Below are 22,000 nucleotides of genomic sequence, written 5' to 3' on the forward strand. Positions count from 1 at the left end.
AAATTTCGATCAATTCGGTTAATTGATCAATTAACCAAACTTAGTTCGATTCGGTTAATTTTTTAAAAAATTCTTCGGTTAACTTGAAGGAAAAAAATTTGGTTAATGAAATTTGGATAATTCGGTTTAGTCGGTTAACCGAATTACCCGTTTGAACACCCCTACTAATATTTACGTTTTGATTTTATTTTGGTGATACTGACGTGTCACTATAAGATAGTGTCACGTTATCATTGAAAACAAAAATAATGTCACTTAATCAATTTTGTTAATTTTTTAACTGCGAGTGTTTAAAATAAAATAAAAACGTAATGTTAGTGATGATTTAAAAAATAACTGGATGATCATAACAGAGTGACCATAAAATAACCAAAATGATAATTGGATAACTAAATATGTAGTTTACCCTATAGTTTATTTAAATTTATGAAAGTAATTAAATAAAGGGTGAATTACACATTTAGTACATAAACTATCAGTTTTGATTAGTACCTAAACTTTCATTTTTTAAAATCATACCTAACATTTAGTTTTTATTTTAATTTAGTACCCGTCCTTAAAAACTTAATGGACGAGCTCAATGGTAGCGTCGTTTACAATCGTCGGCCATCTCATCTGTTGGTTGATGAAGTCTAAACTTTTCAGCTTGAACCTTTTCGACTCGCTCAATGCAATTTTGACATCTTTCTCATAGAAAAACTACTCGATCTCCCTAAAATCGATGATTGACTCTTTAATTTCTTCATCATTCTATCTCCATGGTCCACATTTCGATGGGTTTGAAACTAGACTATGTTGGTCGACTCGTCATTCTCTGCGGTCTACCGTTCGGATTGGTCGTTTGTCCACCAGAGCTATGTCAAAACAACCTGTCCATTAAGTTTTAACGATGAGGTACGAAAATGAAACAAAACTAAACATTAGAATGATTTTGAAAAAAATGGAAGTTTATGTACTAAAATAAACCAAAACTAATAGTTTTGGTACATAACTAGGGGTGGGAATAGGCCAGGCCAGACTTTAATAGGCCTGAGCCTGGCCTATGATGATATTTGTAGGCCCGGGCCTGGCCTATAGCATGTCAAAAGCTTTTATTTAGGCTCGACCTGGCCTGTTTAAAAGCCTGACATGTTTAAAAGTCTGTTTCACAATAAACATTTAATATTTCTAGTTTAGTTACTAATTTTAGAGTAAAGTCTCTATTAAGTCACTCTAACTTAGCGTATTTTACAAAGTAGTCACTTTAAATAGGCCAGCCTATCAGGTTTATAAGGCATTTTAATAAGCCTAAGCTTAACCTATTTAATTTAATAGGCTTTTAAAAAGGCTCGAGTCTGACCTTTTTATTAAATAGGTCAGGCCAGACTTTATATAAGCTAGGCCGTAAGCCCCTGTAGGCCGACCTGACCTATTCCCATCCCTATACTTAAGCCTTAAATAATTTTTCAAATAAATAAATACAAGAGTAAAGTATATAAATAGTCTTAGGACTTTTAGGGTACTTGCATTTTGGTCACCAAACTTTTGAAACTTAATACAATTATCGAAGTTTTAGGTAATGTGACACATAACTCCCGTCTTCTTATTCTTCTTCTTCTTGAAAAAAGAATCATGGAATAATGGTATTCGGACAGCTCAAAACATGTCGACTTCACTTTTATGGAAAAAATCCGACCCGTTGCTAGTTTCAAATGTTCGGTTTCAAATGCTCCGGTAGTTCTTAGGTAATGTGCAGGAGGTCATTCTTGGTACAAAGCTTGATGTCCTCTTCCCTGCTATCCCTTTGGCCATTGTTTCTGTTTTCTACAAGCTTGGTAGAGTAAGTAGTTAAACCATGTTTACGATTATTGTAGAAAATAGCAATCGCAATTCGATGTTATCGTTATTCTTTTACTTGATATGTTCGAAGATCATTGGATATTTGCTTTGAGTTTGCTTGGACTTACGCCGCTTGCCGAGTGTGTGAGCTTCCTCACTAAGTTATTGATCTCCTCCTTGGTCTTGGCTCCTCTCCCCTTTGTGGTGGCATAGCCAACCTCGAGAAGGAGCAAAAGATATGACAGAGTAAACCCCACACACCGAGAGAGAAAAAATATAAATGGAAGAGAAAGTATGGGTTAATTAAGGAAAAGTTGTGAAATGAAAAAAATGCAGAAGCAAGCAGATGCGAACTCGTTGCTGCTGCTGTTGTTGGGATTGCTTTGCCTCATGTGCCACTGATGTTCAGATATGCGGCAGCGCCAGATGTTTTGGTTGCTGAGTCTACACTACCATTGTTGAAACAATGAAACCCCGAAACAGATACCCAGAAAAAAGAAAGAAAGAAAAACTCAGAAACAGAAAGGTGAAAACATGGACAAAGATGGTGGAATTTAAGCGATTCAAGAAGCACAGGGTGAGAGAGAGAAGAAGGGGAGACGTAGGGTTTTATAGGTGAGATTTTGTGAGGAGGGGAGGAGGAGTTAACCGAAATTAAGTGTCGTCAACAAAAACGAACGGGAGACTTCACTTAAAATGGACTAAAGCTTCAATGATTGTATTTCAAGTTCTAAAAGTTTAATGACCAAACTACAAAGAACCTAAAAGTTTAGGGACTATTTGTATACATAAAAACCTCAAAAATTTTCGGATCAGGATCTAAACTATAAATACAATAGAAGGAAGGTGAATTGGGGATTACGCAACATCACAGATTTGCCGTTGGGATTTTGGGTTGGAGAGAGGGAGCAGACGGTATATCTCTGTCTCTCCAAACAACCGCTAAACCCCCCAACCCCCTCCCTAAAAACGAACCATTTTCAGCCCTCCGATCCCCTTCAATTCTATATTCTCCAAGGATTTTGTGAGAAATATTCGAAACAAGAATTTATTAAGCGATTGATCTGCGGTTAATGATGGAGGTGCCTATCTCATGGGATGCTCTACGCAAACAGGTTTGTTGATCTTTTTCTTTTTTCATTTTTTCGCATTTTTTTGGTGTTTAATTGTGTTTGACTGAAAACTCGGGTAGAGAATAACCTAGGATTTTGTAATTCTGTTGGATTTGATTGATTAGGTTTCAATTGTCGTGGAATTTTGGATTCCTTCTCGATGTGCTTGAGTTTTCTTGTTGGAATTTGTTGAAATAAAATGGAAATCTTGGATCTTGATCTATTGGCCCTGATTTACCGCCTTTTGAGGGTGATTGTATAGAGGAACAAATAGAGATTATGGATTTACTGTTCATAGAGAAAAGGAATTCTTTCTGTTTATTGGATCTTTTTTAAACTAATTAGAGCCTCAACAAAGAATCACAGTTTTATAAAAGCTTGTTGCCTTTTCTGTTTGTTTGCTTATTTTTGAAATTCCGAGTTTCGTTACCCTAAAGTAGTGTGTTTTGGCAACTCATTAAATGAATGATCCAGTCTAAGGCGTGTGTGGAATTTAGTTTCATTCTATTTAAACAGAGATGTGTTGGTGTGTGTGTTGGGGGGGGGGTTTCAAATTTTGTTTTGCCAAGAATGGGGGTTTACCTGTGAAGAGGAAATGCTGGAATTTCCTTTAGACACTGATGAAGATAAATGTTGTTTTTCTTTGTTGAAGTATTCATTTTAACTTCTGGTTTTGCTGAGTAGTTGATGTTGCAAAATAAAACTAAGGGCAATTTAACCTTCTGTCAAGTTACTTGCCAACAACTAGAATTGGGAGTTATTAATGATGTCATTAAGTTCAATCTAATGATGTATAGGTGTTTGATTAGTTTGTTATCTTACCTGGTGTGGATGAGAGTGATAGAAGATACAAGTTTATTGATTATGTTCCCTGAATAAGGTAAACAGAATTTCATCCAAAAAGTAAATGGATGGCTTTCCATGGTGGTCCGTATAGCTTATATAACTGGTTCAACAACTGACATTACTCTAGACAGGGTTCAATATGCATTTAAGGATAATCTATATAGGTTAATACTGGAAAGTATGATTTGGGTCCCAATATCAAAGTTTTTGGGAAACAGGTGCCTCATAAATTTCTTTTGGGAACATTTATCTTCACCTTGTAGTCTTTTTCTTGTTAATGCCCATTTTCAATTATATTTTCAAGTTGTATATGCAATTCATTTGACATCATTCAATTTGTGGCATTGGGATTTTTCTATCGAATTACATTTTTTGGGCATTAAGAACCTTTTATTTTCCCAAATGACAACAAATATATCCTGAAATGGCAATAATTGTTTTATGAATAAGTTTGTTCACTATTGTTGCAGGCAAGGAAACTTGAAGCTCAATTGGATGAGCAGATGAATTCATATCGTAAGTTGGTTTCCAATAAGATTTCGACCAAAAATGACTCAGAAGAGAATGATATTGAGTCTGGTATAGACCGGTTACTAAAACAGCTACAACATGTAAATATGAAAATGCAAGACTGGGTCTCATCTGGTGGATCTGAAATGGTTTCTCATACCTTGACAAGGCATCAGGAAATTCTTCAAGATCTCACTCAGGTACTGTTTTTTATAACATATTTTTGTTTTTGTGTCTGCCAAACAATCATCGTCCTTTGCTTTTTCATTTTTGTCCCTGTAAGGCAAGCCTTTACCCCTTCTCTCTTTCAGTTTAAAGCTAAAACAAAAGTGGCTTCATGTCTCCCAGCCTGTTTGGAAACCAAAAATAAAAGCAAAGAAGAGATTAAGAGCATTTATAGTGAATGTTAAATGTCACATATCTTATTCTTATACTGGAGATACTCCAAGTATGCTTTGTCTCCACAACCATTTCTTTTTTGTACCCTGCATACTAGTTTAGTTAGACATCTTCATTAGTCTGTAGACACACTCATAGGCTTTTAACTTTCTGTATGCACGTTTTGGAAGCTCCAAATATACGTTTTTTTTCTATGAAAACTAACCTGATGTTCGACCCAATTTAAGTGCAGGAATTCTATCGTCTTCACTCTAGCCTTAGAGCTAAACAAGAACATGCTTCACTATTGGAGGATTTTAGGGAGTTTGATCGGGCTAGATTAGATTTGGAAGAAGGTGTGGATTCCACAGAACATGCTCTAATTAAGGAAAATGCAGCCATCAGCCGGAATACAGGACATGTATGTAAGATTAATAGTAGTTAACAATATCTTGTTTAAGTATGATTACATTACTTCATTCCTTATAGAGAAATGCCTTAGATGTCAGTTAATGATGGATACTTGGTGTTTAATAATAAATTGATTAGTAATGAGATTGAGGAGAGACAAATGGAAGAAAAAGAACTCTGAATAATATCATGGATTTAATGGTGGCTCTTTAGGTGGGTATGCATTTGTGTCATCTTCTCATTTATAATACCCTCATTCCTCTTTCTTCATTTTGAGGTTTAAAAGGAATGGTTTACAGTTGGCTACCAGTCTGAAGAAGTTATGATAAGGTTGATCATCATCACCGCTTTCACAAGTTTGTCAGAAAATCTTTGAGAATTTAATATGTATTCTCTGTAGATCTATTTTGCAGGTGTCATCTCATTCAATTAATTAGTGAATTTCAACATTTGTGTTTTTTACATGAAGATTATGACTTGCGAAGTATTTGATAATTGTTGTTCGGGAAGATTCAGAGTTAGAGAAGTATACATTGACTCTTAAAAAGTAATGAACATGTCAACTTCCTAATATAGAGAGGGTGAAATCAAAACTTAGTAGTGCCTAACAAAGTTTAACTTGGCTTTAAATTCTTGACCTAGTCCCTGTCTTTTTTTATGTGTCAGACTAATCTTTAACCTTTAGAAGCAAGTAGTCATATTAAAGTGGCCTTTGTTTGCCTTGTTTTGTGTTTTAGTGCCACCTGCTTATTTCTATCTGAAAATTATTTTTATAATTTTTCTGGTGAGATGTGTAATGAATTGAAGTTTTCTTACCAGCTTGATTTATTTTTAATATTTACATATGATTTATTTTTAATATATGTTTCTTACCTGTTATATGTACCCATTTTTAGTACAAGTCTCTTTTGAGTTTATACTTATACTAGAAGATAGAAATCCATTGTTCATATTTTTCATCTTTCCAAAGAAGAAAAACCATCATTATTGTTGCGATTTGCAGATGCAAAATCTAGGCAACTTTCAAGCTTCCTGTTAACTGATTAGTACTTTGTCAACTATCTGTCATCACTCTTAGTTCATATTAAGTTGCCAACTAAAATCTGGTTTTGTAGATGGATAACGTAATTTCACAAGCTCAAGCAACACTTGGTGCACTTGTTCTTCAACGTTCTACTTTTGGAGGGATTAATTCAAAGCTCGGCAACATTAGCAGCCGTCTACCAACGGTATGAATACTTGCTAGTGTTTCTAGTAATGTTTCAAGCTGCATACATTTATTAGGTACTTTAATAAGCTAGTGTTTTCAATTGCTTTATCATGTTTCGACCGATACATGGTCATGTTGGATGATGCAGGTAAATCAGATTTTGTCTTCAATAAAGAGGAAAAAGTCTATGGATACCATCATTCTTTCTCTGGTTGCATCTGTATGCACATTTCTCATCTTCATCTACTGGTTGAGCAACTGAACAATGTACGTATCTATGTATGTATGCATGCATGTATTTTGTGTTGTTGGCCAACGATTGTGGTGAAACAATTTTCATCCGAGGTTTGATGCCGCCCTCGTATAGAGATAGGAAGGGGTGTTATGTTATGTTGTAAGTTGATATTTGACATTTCTAGTGGGCACTGCATGTTGCCTTCACTATGGGTTTCCCAGTATATAGGTGAAAATTCAACATTCACATATGCTTAATTTCATTTTTTCTTTTCTTCCCCCTTGGGCATCATCCATGTTAAATGAGTAAAAGCTACAAATAAAAGATCATTTCATTTCTTCTTTTTTCTTGATTATGATTTCTTTGCATGTGACGGAGGGCCTAATTGAATATATGTATGCATGTAAAGCGATGACATGTGATGTGACAATGTAGAGAATTTTACCACTTTGTTACTATGTATCTTTGGGGTTGAAATGGATTGTTTTGCACAATGATTTCCATATTGATTTTTCCATGCATAAGATTTAAATCCAGTATTCTTTTTACAACGGAAACTGAATTTTATTAATGAAAACAATGAAATAGATCAGAATTACAATGCACTCGGAGAAAATTAGGGATAATTGTCAGAAAAACAACTCATACATAAAACAAAAATTTTAAATATAAAGATACGAAGAAAAAACGAAACTTTTCATTGAGAATAATGCCCAATATCAAAAGAATTCAGTATCTTTCATAAAATTATGTCTATGTCGAATGAGACACATTATGAACATGATAAAGGAATGGTGTGTGAATCAAACAATTTGATAAGTTATTTTTCTATATAATTCTGATTATACCGGTAAACATAAAAAAAACAAATGTCGTGAGGATATATACTATCACATGCATGAGAAAAACGTATCTGATTACTTTTGGTGTTCGAACATCGCGCGTGTAAGAGTATGAGTGTTAATTATTTATTGGCTAAAGCAAGGATTGGTTACGACTAACTCGGCTCCTTTCATTAGCTTCTTTTGGTGTTTAAATTATCTCTGTTTTCGTTTCTGGTTTGGTGCTCGATCTTATCTGATTACTTTTAGGATTGTATTAACATTATGAAATCTATATATAATATCGTTAGACACTCTTTTTCTCTTTCTGCTAGCTTATTACTAAGTTTTTTTATTAGTTATAAATTAAGAGGGAAATTTTTAAGAAGATCCTTATTCTTATAAAAAAAAATCGATCTTGTATTCCTCCTATATTTATATGGTTCAAACTATATTGACACCACCATGCATTTAGTTATATTATATCATGTTAATGACACCGATAAACATTACTATATTTATAAGGTTTGGAGGGTTCAGTTTACATTGAAACATTAAAAGAGATTTGTTATCAAATAATCTTTAAAATATATTGTTTTTATTCAAGACAGCCAAATAGATGTTTTATTTTGAATCAAGGAGACATACATGTCACACCATCACCAGAGCAAATGCGACGAGTATTGGTGTATTCTATTCAGATATTTCCATCAGAACATTTGATTGCATATCCCAATCCGAAGAAATTTAATATCACAAGTTCCTACGCAACATTGATCATCGTTCAAGCAAATATTCCGGGAACAGGCATAATCGTAACCCTCGTCCCATGGGAGGAAATTGTTGCTGGTCCGAACAGCCGTGGCAATCGGAGTGGCTGCAATTAAAAGAACCACAGCCATTGCAGCCAAGAGTGAAGCAAACTTGTTGGATTCCATTTCTTATAGCAATTTGCTTATTGGATTACTCGTTGGAGTTTTGGTGAGTCTTTATCGTCACCCAATACTCCTTTATATAGTCGAGCAAATGTAATAAATGTCACATTTACACGAAAATTACAAACGGATCAAGTTATAAAACATTCATTAAATGAGTTTCGATGTGTTGTCCTTGAGATATATCATGGATTGGTGGTAACGTAGGTTTTAATATATCTAAATCTGATAGTATGGAAACTTACGTGATATTAAATGAGTTTCAGTTGTTTTGATTGCTTTCTTGTAATAACTTCATTACATGTCGTTCTCTCTCGAAATACAAGCCATGCAAACCAAGAAACCACATACTCTTTCAGAGATGCTCGATCCTTCAACGCCCAGAAACAGAAGCCTCGTAGATGATATCAAGCTGCAAGGTGAGAAGCAGGTAAAACTACAACCAGAGCAAGTCGGCATGAGGAATTCTCAGGAGTTCACGGTCTTCGTTAACATCCCAGAAAGATTCCACTGGAAAGGTCTGTGGCTGTTGTTTGGGAAAGTCGGTGAGGTAATTGATAGTTTCATACCAGCAGAAAGGGACAGAAACGGATCTAGATATGGATTTATTAGATTCAGGAGAAGTGAGGAAGCAATAAATAACTTAAATGGATACATAGTTCAGGGAAGCAGACTCACGGTATCTATGGAAAAATTTACAAGTAGGGATTAGTATTGCAGGAGGAGGAAAACTCATATGGATCAGATAAAAGCAGGTAAGCGAAGGCAGTGGGGAAAGGAAAACGCTAAAGATCTTCATGGGATTATTAAGAACAATGTCAGAAAGGAAAATACGATCTCAGGTCCAAACAAAGTTGCTGGAATTAACTCAGTAGATGAGAGTAGAAGAAGAACCACTGGGCATGTTGAAGAAGAAGAACTCGGGAAACTGAACAAGTCTTTGGTTGGTAGAACAACAACGGTATGTAGCGTCAGTAGCATCAACCAAAGATTGCAAGAGCGGGGTTTAGACAAAATAAAAGTGCTAAGAATAGGAGGTAAATCTTTTCTGTTGGCAATAGAAGATGAGGATTTACTTCTAATGCTTGAAGACCTCAACTGGTCGTATTTGAAAGAAATCTTTGAGGAGATAAAGATGTGAGAGGAGGATTTGGCGGAAACGGGAAGAGCAACCTGGATTGAAGCTCTGGGATCCCTTTGCCATGTTGGAACAATACTACATTCAAAGAATTGCAGAACTCTGGGGTTCGTTGGAGGCGTTGGGTGAAAATGCAAACCAAATCATAGATGGAGAAAAAGAATCCATGCTAATTTTCACTAATCACGTGAAGAGGATTGAAGAATCAGTGGACATTGAAGTGGAAATCTGGTTCACAACATAAGGGGTGTTTGGTTCAAGGAATGTGGGATTCCCATTGGTTGACCGGGAATCTCATTCCCGGTAATGTTTTATTACCAATAGTAGATTTTTTGGGGTATATTACCGGGAATGTCATTACCTCCCTTCCCTTAGGTATTGTAACATTACCGGCGTTTTGGACTAAAATGCCCTTAAATTTTTATTTTTTTTCAAAAATATCCTTCTTCTGTCATTGAATAATAAAAATTCTACGAATGTTAAATTACAAATTTATCCTTAAATTATTTTAGATTTACAAAAAAAGTCTATAATTAAAATTTTATATGAAGTTTAGGGGTTAAATTTTTTTTACCCTTTCATTAAACATTTTTTATATTTTTAATTTTGTAAAAAAATTATATAATATTATGAATTTAATTTTTTAAAGAAAATATATAAATATTTTACAATTTGTAATATTATACAAATATATAATAAGGACAATTTGGTCAAATATACATTCCAATAATCTTTTATTCCTTTGACCAAACACGGTAATCTTACATTCCTTCTAAACCAACCAAACACAAAATACAACATTCCCAGTAATCATATTCCCTGGTAATCTTTTATTCCCACTGGTAATCTTACATTCCGTGAACCTAACGCACCCTAAGAGTAAACCAGTATAAAGGAATGGTAAGCAAGGGAGAGAGTTCTTCGGCAAAACATTATTCGAGCGATCAAAGTAGGGAGAGAGCTACCTAACCCATACATGAAAGCCTAGATCTGCCACTGAACCTAAACCTAAATCTTAAGTACATGAAAGTCTTATAATGTATTTAAAAAAAATACATATAAATGTTAATATTATTAATAGTTTGGTTGAAAAAATAATTATTTTTTCGAGTCGGATATTAAGTATTTTGCTTCGACGCATTAAGAATTCAAGTTGAGTTCATTCAATTTGAATATCAATCAAAGTTTTAACTCGAATTCTGTATCTCATTTACGGCTCAAACCTTAAGGCCTATATCAGTATATTTTTCGAGTAAAAAAATTAAAATATGATCTTTTATATTAAAATTGATTAATTTATTCCGTTTCACAAAATTGCACAAAAATGAATTCGATTTATTTCAAGTTTATTTTTCGTTTCGAAAGTCGTAATGTATTGTGCTACCTAAATAATTTTCACTTTTCATGCCCATTCTACAAAAGACGTTCTTGAATATCGATACGAGTACAAACATTTCTAAAATATACTGATATAGACATTCTAAAAATAAAAGATTTTACTGAAAATGATTAAAAACTATAAACTAAGGTGAAAAATATAATGAAATTAACAAAAATAAATAAATGTAAAACCAACACAATGAATAAAAAAAATATTTCCTACTTCCACATTCATGTAATTATTATACTTCAATAATCAAAATAAGATTAACTCTAAAATTTGAACCATCAACCCATTGAACAAAAACAAAAACAAAAATTTGAACCTCTAACCTCTTTAAAATTTCATGAAAGCAGGTTGCACTGTGATGTACTCTGCTTCTGAAAGTTTTACACGCTACATCGGCTTACCGGTTCAAGTTCTTGGAATCCGCAGTGTCCCTGAGACCAAGCTTCGAGAGAGTTAAACAGTAGGAATCCCAGTCGGTTCTTCGGAGATACTTCAACAGCTTCTTCCTCTTCTGCACCATTGCTAGAAGACCTTTTCTTGAGTGCTTATCCTGTACAACAATGATTCATTATAATGATAAATTTATCTTCTACTTCAGACTGAAAAGGCAGTAGATCTCGGCTTCAGATGAACAAATTTCTTGCTTTAATGATGATCTGAGGTTGCGGTGGGGCATGACTAAGCAAGAAGAGTAATACAAACAAAGGGCATTGCAATTCTATGCCATCTCCATGCAAAATAACAATAGTTCAACTCGCAATTTTAAACCTTGTATTAGATATCTCCAGACACGAATGTAAAAAAATCGAATTTATTATTTCAAAAATGAAACCACTAACAGCAAAGGATAGAACTAGCATTCTTGGGAGGAAAAGTATATAAAAAAATTATTCATGAACACTTTTTTATCATGTATCCTTGAGAGATCAAGCTTCTTGCCCTTTTTCATTTTAACACAGAATATCAAGTTAAAATAATCTGAAAACCTACAAGATGCTGATCAATCAGCAAAAAGTAAAAAGCCATCTTGTAATCCGTTCTGACTTCGACCACAAAAGGTGAAGTAAAAATACCAAATGATATACTAATGCATAAGAAGCACCTAAATATAATGAAAATATCATTTGTAATGTCACCTTTTTGTGTAGAACTGATGATAGATGTTTGATCTTGGTAGTGAGTGTTGCCACTGCAGGAAAACCAGCAAAAGGGATCAATGGCTCGAAAATAAAAAGGATAATTAATGATGAATGACAGTTCCTAGACTAACAAAACTATATCGAAGTCTTGAAGTAATTGTTGACTATTAATCAAACATGATGTTAAAAGTATTAATAGTACACACACAATTATGCATTAGCATTTCAAAAATTCTCTATCTTCTCAACAATCATTGTCTACACTATGATTCCAAAAGGATCCTTTTGGAATGTTGGGTTTTGCATACCAGATGATAATATCTTTTTGCTAAGTATGTTTAGAATAACTTTATTTTCAATTTTATCTTATTATCCACCATTTAATAATATTACATTATAAACAAGAGCCTTTCTAACTTAGAAAATAGTACATAAAAAGTAGCAAAAACATGTCGGTGAAAGAAGGTTATACAGTCAATGGTCGAAGAACAGTAAGGGAATGCTTCATGCCTAAACGGGTAAATATTACACTAAAAGAATTTAAATATTTTACCTTGAACACGTGCCGATCCACAATCTGACTCAGACATCTTAAATTCATCTCTAACTTTTGCAAGCTCAATTTTCATTTTTTCACCAGAAGACATATTATCTGGATGGAAATGCTGCAAAAGCATCATAACAGTATTAGAACTTAAATACAGATGATTTTAGTAAAATAAAACCACTAAAAAAAACTCAATCCTAGTAATACAGGGGATAGGTTCATTGATTAAGATATGAATCCCTGCACCGACTTGTAGGCCAAAACAAAAAAAAGTCTTAATAGAGGTCAGTCACTTCAATCATCCAAATGATAAGAGAAAAATAAAAGAAGGAATGAACAAGACACAGGTAATCACCTTAACTTTTTAAGTGTATCCATGAAAAATGTTTGCATAAGAAAAAGCAAAAATTAAATAGTACTGAGTTTGTGCATAGGAAATAGGAAACGATGCATAAGTAACAAATACCAATAACCACCAAGACTCTTAACTAAAATTCAGTAACGGAAAGGGAGAAAGAGGGAAAAATATAAACTTGCCTTTTCAACTAAATGCTCCTTTGGAGGTCCCGTCATATACGCTGGAGTTCTACCGAGAAAGTCCATATTTCAATTCTATAGGCTGAAAAACGAGAGATCAAATATCAATTTATTATATGATATTATACATGTCATCCTCCAGAGCACAGAGTATGCCAGACATGATCCCTCAGTAGTAGCACTATTCAATCCACCGAAATCTCATATTCCACAGCCCAGAAAAGAAGATCTTCAGAAATCTAGAGAATATTAAATTCATTTTTCCTTCAGAAAGACATTTAAACTGAGTTTCCTAGTCATACAGAACTATCTCCTTCACTCGGATTTCAGAAATGAAAATTACACGAGTAGAATAGTTCCATTGATTCAACCATATTAAAGATTTGATTTACCATTATAGGCTTATAGCTTCAGTTTTGAACATAAACGAATCTGAAAGAAATCCAAAACATTGCTCTCAAAGTTTTTAGTTGCAATGAAACTGTGTCTTCCATATAGGTCGATTAGTAAAACCAGAGAGGTTTTCGTATGAGTTTTTGTTTATCCTTCAAGCAATAGAAAAGTCATGTTCAGAATTAGTGTGTGCCTATTTAAGAGGAAAAAAAAGGCAAACCATATTTTCTATCTGGCTCGATAAATCGTTGGTGACTAAAATCACCAAGAGTTCACGCAGAAGTTTATGACATTCATTCATATTATTGACAATCAATCTTAGCAATTGAATATCAAATTTAAGATTCTTTTCACTCCATTTCATGATAAATCCATGAAACAAGCACCTAAATGCTTTTTAACCACCTAATTGCCATTGAATACAAAATTTAAGATTTTTAACCACATAATCCATGAAACAACGCAAAATACCTTATGCCAACTGATGTGAAGTCGTGAACTTTAAAAACAAAATCATTAAGTCGAAAACTTACGATGGACATTTTTCCGTTTTTCATCTTCAGACATCTTCAAAGTACGTAAACTCTCTTTTAAGTCGTGAAAGGAAAGCCCGCTGTTCCTCGCCTCGTCTTCCTTCTCTTCGATTTCTCTCAACTTCATCAGCCTTTCCTTCAACTCCTGCAACGAAAACCCTCCTTCCCCTTCCTTTTTCGGCGGCCGCAACTGGTTCAACTTCTGCCCTAACTCTTCATAACCATACGTCTTAACAAACTCTGTCTTCATCGCAGGCTCTCCTCCTTAGCTCTATCTTTCATCTCCCTCCCGAAAATGGAATTCGGCAGGTCGGTTAATGACCCGCCGATCACCGTGGAGACCCGTTTGTCATCTGAAGGGTTCAACCTTAAAGTATTCTTATACTCAGACAAAGACAGAGAGGACCCTTGTTTTCTCCCCACGTTATTCGCCCCAGGATCCGGTTTCATTTGCTTAAGACTATTCTTTATAAAATCAAAGGATACTTTCCCACTAGGAGCAAGACCATCAGAGCTTTCGTTTGACTCCCCTCGTTTCGCTAAGAAGTTTTTTCTGTATGATTCTTGGAATGAAAAAAGGGGGGGCGATTTTGAATGAGTAGGAGAGGATTCAGCAGGAGGCACGGCAGAACTCCGGCGGTACTCGGAGAGATTCTTGCGAATTTCATTAAAGGAAGCGCTCGTGAAAACGGGTTTGGAAGTGGCGATTCCGGGTCTTTGTTTCTGTTGCTGCTGGTTGGCTCCGGCATTGCCGAAGTACGAAGAGACTGAAGAGGGGTTATCGGCGGAGTAATCGCCGTTCGCGGCGGCGTTTCCATTGTTCGGGCCGTTAGAAGAAGTGGAGAAAAGGCGGAGGAGTGATGGGTTGGCGAGGGATCCGTGTTTGGATCTGGTAAGATTGACCGCCATAGCTATGTTGGAATCGAAAGAGGGTCGATTTTAGGGCTTTGAAGGTGACGAAGACAGTGGAAAGGGGGTTTAGTGTTTTGACTGAGCCGGTTCTCTTTTTGGGTCGAAGCCAAGCTGGACACTTTGGGTTTTTTTGGCCCGCTAGGGTATCCGAATTTTTTATTTAGCGGCACTCGAATTTTTATTATGGGATTTTAACGTGACGAGTTTCAATAAAAAATATTTTTTTATTTAAATTCATCATCTCGAGATGATAAGTTTTAATAAATATATTTTTATTAAAATTTATCACATCGAGGTAAAATCTTCGAATAAAAATTATTTTTTATTGACGAGTTTCATGCATTGTTGAAAATGTCGCCCAAAATAAAAGTGTTTGTTGTATGAGTCTTAAGTTCCCATTTCATCTTTATCATATTCGTTTTATGATTTACTTTATCGACATTGACCCTTCCTTGACGGTTGCTTATTTAACCTCCCTGATGGCTCTTGGAACGATTACGATGCTTCATTTGGCTTGCTCTCAAGGATAGACTCCTCACTAACCATGTTCGTTGCCAACGAGGTTTCTCTCAAGATCCAGCTTGTCCTTCTTGTTCCTGTCATAATGAGACTCTTCTCCATATCCTTAGAGATTACATGCACGGTGGTCCAAGAAGCCTAGGTTTTCATTACACGTTATCGATCTTCCGATAACTTCTTCTGTGCTCCCCTCTTGGACTGGTTGGTTATGAACATTTCTTGTGATGGCATATTGTCCTCGGAACATTTTGTTTGCTTCATTAATTTGGCAGTCTTGGAAATGGCATAACATCTCATCTTTCAAGGCCAAGCTATTGACGTCATGTCTCTCATAAATCTTAGCACTTCATGGGCAAATCACTACTACAAAGCTGTTGCGATGTCGACCTCCCCCAGTCCTCACAACGTTGAAGTTGTCCCGTAGAATCGCCCCAACCAAGGTTGGTTCTGTTTAAATTCCCGTGGCGTTGTTTCTTCGACTTCCAGCATTGGGTCGATGGGGGGGGGGGTAATACGTAATGATGGGGGAAGCTTTCTTCTGGCTTATTATCGATATTTGAGGCCATCTTCGGTTCTCCTTGCAGAGCTCTCGGCAATACAAGAAGGTCTCCATCTGGCATGGTCGAAGGGCCTTAACCGTATTATTATCCAAACAGATAGCTCCGATCCCTATGACTCCTCTCCCACCAGCCATTAATAGCTCGTTCTCTCTTGTGAGAAGCATAACCTCGCTCTGTTCTAGGAATTGGTCGTTTGAATTCACATTAATCCGACGCGAAGTGAATCACGCCGCTGACCATCTAGCCAAGCTCGCATTGAAGAATGACCGCCTGCTCAGAGTTCTTGAAGCTGCCCCAGACTCCCTTTCTGCTGTTCTGCACCGAGATATGTCCCCCCATGTTCGCATGAACGCTTAGAACCCGGCTTTAGCCTCCTTTGTATTAAAAAAAACAATATTATTTTGGTATAAATTATCATGTTATAATATCATTAATCCTACACTTGAAAATCATAAATTCTCAACCTCTTTCCATTTGCAAACCCTAATCTAAATCAATAATTTCCGTCAAAATTTTGCCAACTTAACGTGTTGATTAGGATATAATCATATGACTCGTCCTATCATAATTTCACATAAAATATCATGTTAACATATATCTATCAAATGAAGATAAGAAATTTTAGTATAATAGAAAGTTTGATACGCAAGATAAATACGACTTGTAACATATATTAATTTGTTGATAAGATCAAATGGGTTGTGACGACTGTAGATAGATCCTTCTCTTTTATCTAGACAAAGAATTGTAGTCGATAGTGAATCAACTATTAATCGGTGTTCGAGTATTTTGTCTTCACAAAGAGACAAAAAAGAGAAGAGCAAGTGTGAGGTGGTGTCGTCCTTTATCTCTGTCTTGATCGATATGTTTCATGGTTACACTTAGAGTCAGTGTCAGGTGTATGGTCTATAATTACTCGAAGGCTGATAATTAGGTGAATATGATCAATTTGTGATAGATTTAATTTCGACAGATCATGTGAATTTATCAAAGATCATATCAAATAAATCACAACTTACTGGGCAGTGTTAAATATTCAAGGTTCATTCGAGGACATTCTTCTTATGTCTTACGAAATTCATTAGTGAACACCTACGAGATTTTATTGTTTAACTTTTTAAAATCAAGGGATTGTATGTCAAATTTACCGAAGTACAGAGACCGATAGAATATTTTGACAAAAATTAAAAACCAAATCGCATGACTTCAAAACCAAGCATCTATTATTTTCTTCTTTCGATATAAATACATGTTTGTTTCCCATCATATTTTTTTTCTCTTCTTCTCTGCCATTTTTCTTTCTTTTTATTCCTTGCTTTAACATTCCATTTTCCTCTTTGGAAAACTCAACCAAGTTGGAGTATGAGTGAAGATGAGTGGGTCAAACAAGCTTTGACCGATTCCACGTTGGCGGCAAAGGCCTTACTCAGCCTCTTCCGATCGGAGTCTCCGCCACCGCGGTCAGCCAGCGCCACCTCCCAAGCTTTACAACTCGAGTGGAGCGTCCGTCAACGCAGGTCCAAGCAATTTCTCAAGAAGAAAGCCGAACAGGCACGTGCCAGCCCCAACACACCACTTTGTTGGAGCGGTGGCGTGTCTGTTAGCGGAAGCGGTAGTGGTGACGGCTCCGAGGAGTCTAGCCGTCCTCCTTTGAAGCCTGTTGAAAACGCTAGATCTAAGGTTCGTATCTCTCTTTTTGGACTCCGTGACTCGCGATTGTTGACTCTGGTATTCAGTTCGGTGGTTTTTCGTCTTTTTGCCGTGTTTTGTATTATTGACGGAGTTCTCTTAAATACAGTGTTAGGACTTCAACGTCATTCTACATTAGATCGAGCGTCGTTTCCGGCCACCGGACTTATTTATTCCTCCGTTGACCGAAATGCCCTTTCCTTTTTTAAAAATATTTCTCGCTTATTCTGCGAAGAGAAATTTCGGTGACTTCCATTCAACGCATGGATTCACATTTTGTCTTTTCATCATTCTCACAATGCTCCCCGTGTCATATCTACTTCCGGAAAAGTCTAAAACACCCCCGTCTCCCTGGACATTTTGGTCATTATGTTCTTTTGGTATACCGATTTGGACATCTATAATCTTATTGATTTCTTGATTATATTTAGTTTTAATTACATTTGAAACCAAACCGGATAGGGTCGATATCTTTACGTTAAAATGACGAATTCATCATGAACAATCCTCAAGAGATTAGGAGTTTCGAGGGACAACATGGTAAAAACATAAGTATGACGGGCCTGACTTATCAGTTGCGTGGCGAAACGGGTTTTTTATTTGTAGTTTAGGGTTGGTTAATGTGATTGGTTTCAGCTTCATATACTTCAAAGGAAAATGCGTTCTGTTTGGCTGTTTTCATCGAAGGTGGAGAGTGGGTAATGATTCAGTGCGCTCTCAACTACAGTTTCTCTTTTTCCTCTTTACTCTGACGTGTCTTTATAGCATTTCATTGGATGCATATGACAGCTTTTATACGGAGAAATCCAATACCCTTTTTGATTGGGCAGTGATGCGTGAGAGTCAACAGACTGTCGTAGGAAACGAAAAAGTATACCCTTGGGCACCGACGGACCTAAAAGTTTAGGTGCAAACTTAGTAGTTATATTAAAATATTTAGTGGGTATAAAATTGTATAATTAATAAAAAAATACAAAAAAAATTAAAATATAGGAAATTTAAAATTTCTAGGGATCTTTAGCACCATGCTTGGGGAATTTAGGGGTGTGCAAAATGATCCAATCGTTCCTATATGTTGATCTGATTCGAAATTCTAATATCTAATCCGTTTTTTATGTTAGAATAATTTGGATTGGATTTCTGAAGGGAAAAAAACTGAGTTTTTAAATTTTAGATGCACTTTAGTTTTATAAATAAGTACTTCACTAACCCATTAAATATATGGTACTAAAACTTGGATTTTTTTTAAAATTAGATAATTATAATTTTAGATATATAAAATTTTTAGATATCCAAATTTTCGAATCACATATGACATGTAGAAATGTGAGACAAAAAACACATTTTGGTGGAAAACTGTGGTCAAGTGGGGACCACTTTCGCCACCAAATTTATGGCACAAGCTCTGCCATTTTGTTGATTGGTTGGTTATTAGGTTGTTCTACCAAACCCTAAACATCACATCCTCTTTTAGGACCTCGTAGATTTACACTTTGTCTTGGAATTCGATAATTCTAAGTTATGCAATTTAATTATATGCCATGAATTTTAAATCTTGATATGGTGGCCATTTTATTATTATAGTTTTAGACCTCATCCTTGAATTTGAAAATTTGAGATCTTGTAATTTAGTGATAATTCTTGTGTTATATAAGTCATGAATTTTGAAATTTGAAAAGTGTAGTGATTAAAATTGATTAAATTAGGGTACATGTATTAAATATTTTTGTTGCGGAACGCCGTAGATTTACCTCTTGTTATCGAATTTGATAATTCTAAGTTCTATAATTTAGTTATATTCTTTTACATTACGAGTTATGAATCTTAAATTTCGATATGATAAACATTTTTGTATTCGGTTTAAACTTTGTTATCAAATCTAATAATTTTAAGTCTTGTAATTTAGTTATTCTTTTGTTTTATATAAATCATGAATTTTAAAACTGGAGAGTGTAATTACTAAAATTGATTAAGTTAAGAGTATCTGTACTAAATATAAAAGTTATATACAATATAGGGCCTAATGATAAATTTTGGTCAAATATAGTATATGGATTAATTACAGAATTTGACCAAGGAATATGATTGTTGACTATCTTATTTCAGTCCGCTCTTTTTTTTATTTAGGTTGCGACGACAAAGGAGATTACCCCTCCAAAGCGGTCTAGGAGGAAAAGGGTAAGCACTTTCAACATTTTGACCTCTTCCATGTTTTTCGGTTGGTTTAAGGTCTACGTGTCTGGAAAATTACATTAGGACTTGGGTCTCCATCATGATGAAGTTTGAAATTTTTGTATTGGAATCTAGATGAAATTTTAAAAATATATTTTAGAAAGTATCAGAAATGTATATTTTTTCATAGTCCAGGTGATTACAGGCTTCATTTATTAAATAATCCAGGTGAGAAACAATTTTGAAAAATAAGTGTTTGAGAATTATTTCGGGATCTAGGACATTTACTACAGTGCACGTGGAACTTGTCACGAGAAGGTGATGAGTTCTATACAGTTTTGTTCTAATCCGTATGGCAGGTTTTATATTTTTAATATATTTTATAGAACTTGCCATCTCTCATGACAAGTTACACGTGTACTCGAGTAAATGACCTAGATTTCAAAATTTACATGATTAGAAGATAGTATTTGTTCATGATCTTTTTTTAGCCATTGACAACGTATATACCCTGCAGATGTAGCTGCTCAAACCTATGACGTTTAGGAAGAATAATACTCCCTTTGATCGATAGGATCACTCAATGGGTTCATCAAAAATTTATTTTTGTTATTCAATCAAGAGATTACAAAGGATTAAATTTGATTATTATTTTCTGAAAAGGGTTAATCAAAGCATGAACGGGAGGGGGCTGCTTCCATTTTTTGGTCTAATAGCAATTTAAGTCCCCATAAGTTTAAATATTAGACACCAACTCTTTATCACCCCACTCTGTATGTTTTTCATGCATGGAATAGGCTTATGTCGCCATATTTAGCGTTTTGTTGTTTCCATTGATGGCAGTGGTAGTAATCTTGGAGTCCACGATTGTATTATATTGATGGCTTGAAAATATTTTAATGTATTTGAATCTATATCTATAACTAATTGATGAAGCAACCTTTAATCCCTAAACTTGACCCTTTTTCCAACTTGGTAGCTGAACTTTTTCTTCCCTTCTCACTAGTCCTTAAATTTTGATCCATTTTTAGTCCTTTTGATGATATGGCACTGTAAGAGTGTTCCCCGCTGCACAATCTCAGAGTACCATGTCATCAAGAGGACTAAAAAGGGGAAAGTTATCAAATTCAGGGACTAATTAGGCTCTAAAAAAATTTCAGGGATTCCATTGCTATATTTATTCCTTACAGTAGCTTAACTTTTGGTTGTATGCAGACGTTAGCTGAACTTAAAGAGGAGATACGTTCACACTTGAAGGAAAACAAGACTTTAAAGAATGTATGTTCTCTGACTTCCTATACATCTCAAATACTTGTATTTTGGAACATTTCTTTCTTTTATTGAAATGCTTTCCGCTATGCGTCATCGAGCAGGAATTGGAGATTGCGAAGCTCAGATTCGAGAACATCAGAACCGAAAACGAAACGCTGAGCAGAAAGCTCGAATCCGAGAAAGAGAGAGCCACGGAAGAAAGCTCTAAGAGAACGAAGGTGAAAAGAGTTTTCTCCTCTTCAACTAGCACAGCGTTCTGCATGTGCTTCCAAGTATGGATTCTTGGTTTACCTCTCATTTCTCTCTTACTCTGCAGTTCGATTATCACCCGGCACCGCAAACGGCTGTCGAACCAAACGATGCAATCTCCAAAGCACCCCCGCAAAGAGAAGTAACTTCTCGTACAAGCATACTGCGTACACCTAATGGATGCTCTGAAGGACAAGATACGGCAACGGCAAGTTGCAACGAAACATCATTTGGGCTGCCGGATCTCAATCTTCCGGTCGAGGTCGGTTTAGGTTGAAGTTTGTCGAGGGAAAATAGGTGAGAAAATTCATTATTTTTCCACAAAAATTCAATTGGTAGCTAAAGCATTAACATAACAGTCCTAGAGGTTGCAAGTAGATGTTTTTCTAGTATTATTAACATAAATTGACCAATTGAGATTAAACAATGACCATACGAGGATAAGGTTAAAAATTTAATCAAAAAACACAAGTAAAAAACAGATATAAAAAGATATGATCGCATCGGTAAATAAACCACAAATGAATAAAGCTACTAAAAGATTACTGATAATCTGCAAATTAGAATTGAACAAAGTGAGAAAAAATATTCATGAAGAGCAAATCGGGTATTAAAATTTAATCCGATGGTCTAAAGCATAGAAGACTAATATAATAACAAATAAATAATATTTT

The 22,000-nt window shown here is 35.2% G+C and overlaps 2 protein-coding genes and 1 pseudogene across 3 annotated transcripts; 2 read left to right on the forward strand and 1 right to left on the reverse strand.

Moving 5' to 3' along the window:
* Window positions 1-2,672: 2,672 nt before the first annotated feature.
* Window positions 2,673-6,858, forward strand: LOC120205084 (Golgi SNAP receptor complex member 1-1-like). The gene is made up of 5 exons (XM_039205023.1): window positions 2,673-2,933; window positions 4,247-4,486; window positions 4,918-5,085; window positions 6,191-6,304; window positions 6,434-6,858. The coding sequence occupies exons 1-5, from the start codon at window positions 2,892-2,894 to the stop codon at window positions 6,545-6,547; spliced, it is 678 nt and encodes a 225-aa protein (XP_039060954.1). The 5' UTR covers window positions 2,673-2,891; the 3' UTR covers window positions 6,548-6,858.
* Window positions 6,859-11,076: 4,218 nt separating this feature from the next.
* On the reverse strand, window positions 11,077-14,977 carry LOC120205085 (annotated as a pseudogene).
* Window positions 14,978-17,211: 2,234 nt separating this feature from the next.
* Window positions 17,212-21,637, forward strand: LOC120205088. Of its 2 annotated transcripts, XM_039205025.1 has the most exons (5): window positions 17,212-17,624; window positions 19,761-19,811; window positions 21,021-21,083; window positions 21,179-21,295; window positions 21,394-21,635. In XM_039205025.1, the coding sequence occupies exons 1-5, from the start codon at window positions 17,307-17,309 to the stop codon at window positions 21,601-21,603; spliced, it is 759 nt and encodes a 252-aa protein (XP_039060956.1). In that variant the 5' UTR covers window positions 17,212-17,306; the 3' UTR covers window positions 21,604-21,635. The 2 variants fall into 2 exon arrangements, with proteins under 2 accessions (XP_039060956.1, XP_039060957.1); XM_039205026.1 differs by lacking the exon at window positions 21,021-21,083 and having other exon boundaries at window positions 21,394-21,637.
* Window positions 21,638-22,000: the final 363 nt, after the last annotated feature.

Source organism: Hibiscus syriacus, unplaced genomic scaffold (assembly GCF_006381635.1).
Source record: "Hibiscus syriacus cultivar Baekdansim isolate YM2019G1 unplaced genomic scaffold, ASM638163v2 tig00012104_pilon, whole genome shotgun sequence".
Classification (NCBI taxonomy): domain Eukaryota; kingdom Viridiplantae; phylum Streptophyta; class Magnoliopsida; order Malvales; family Malvaceae; genus Hibiscus; species Hibiscus syriacus.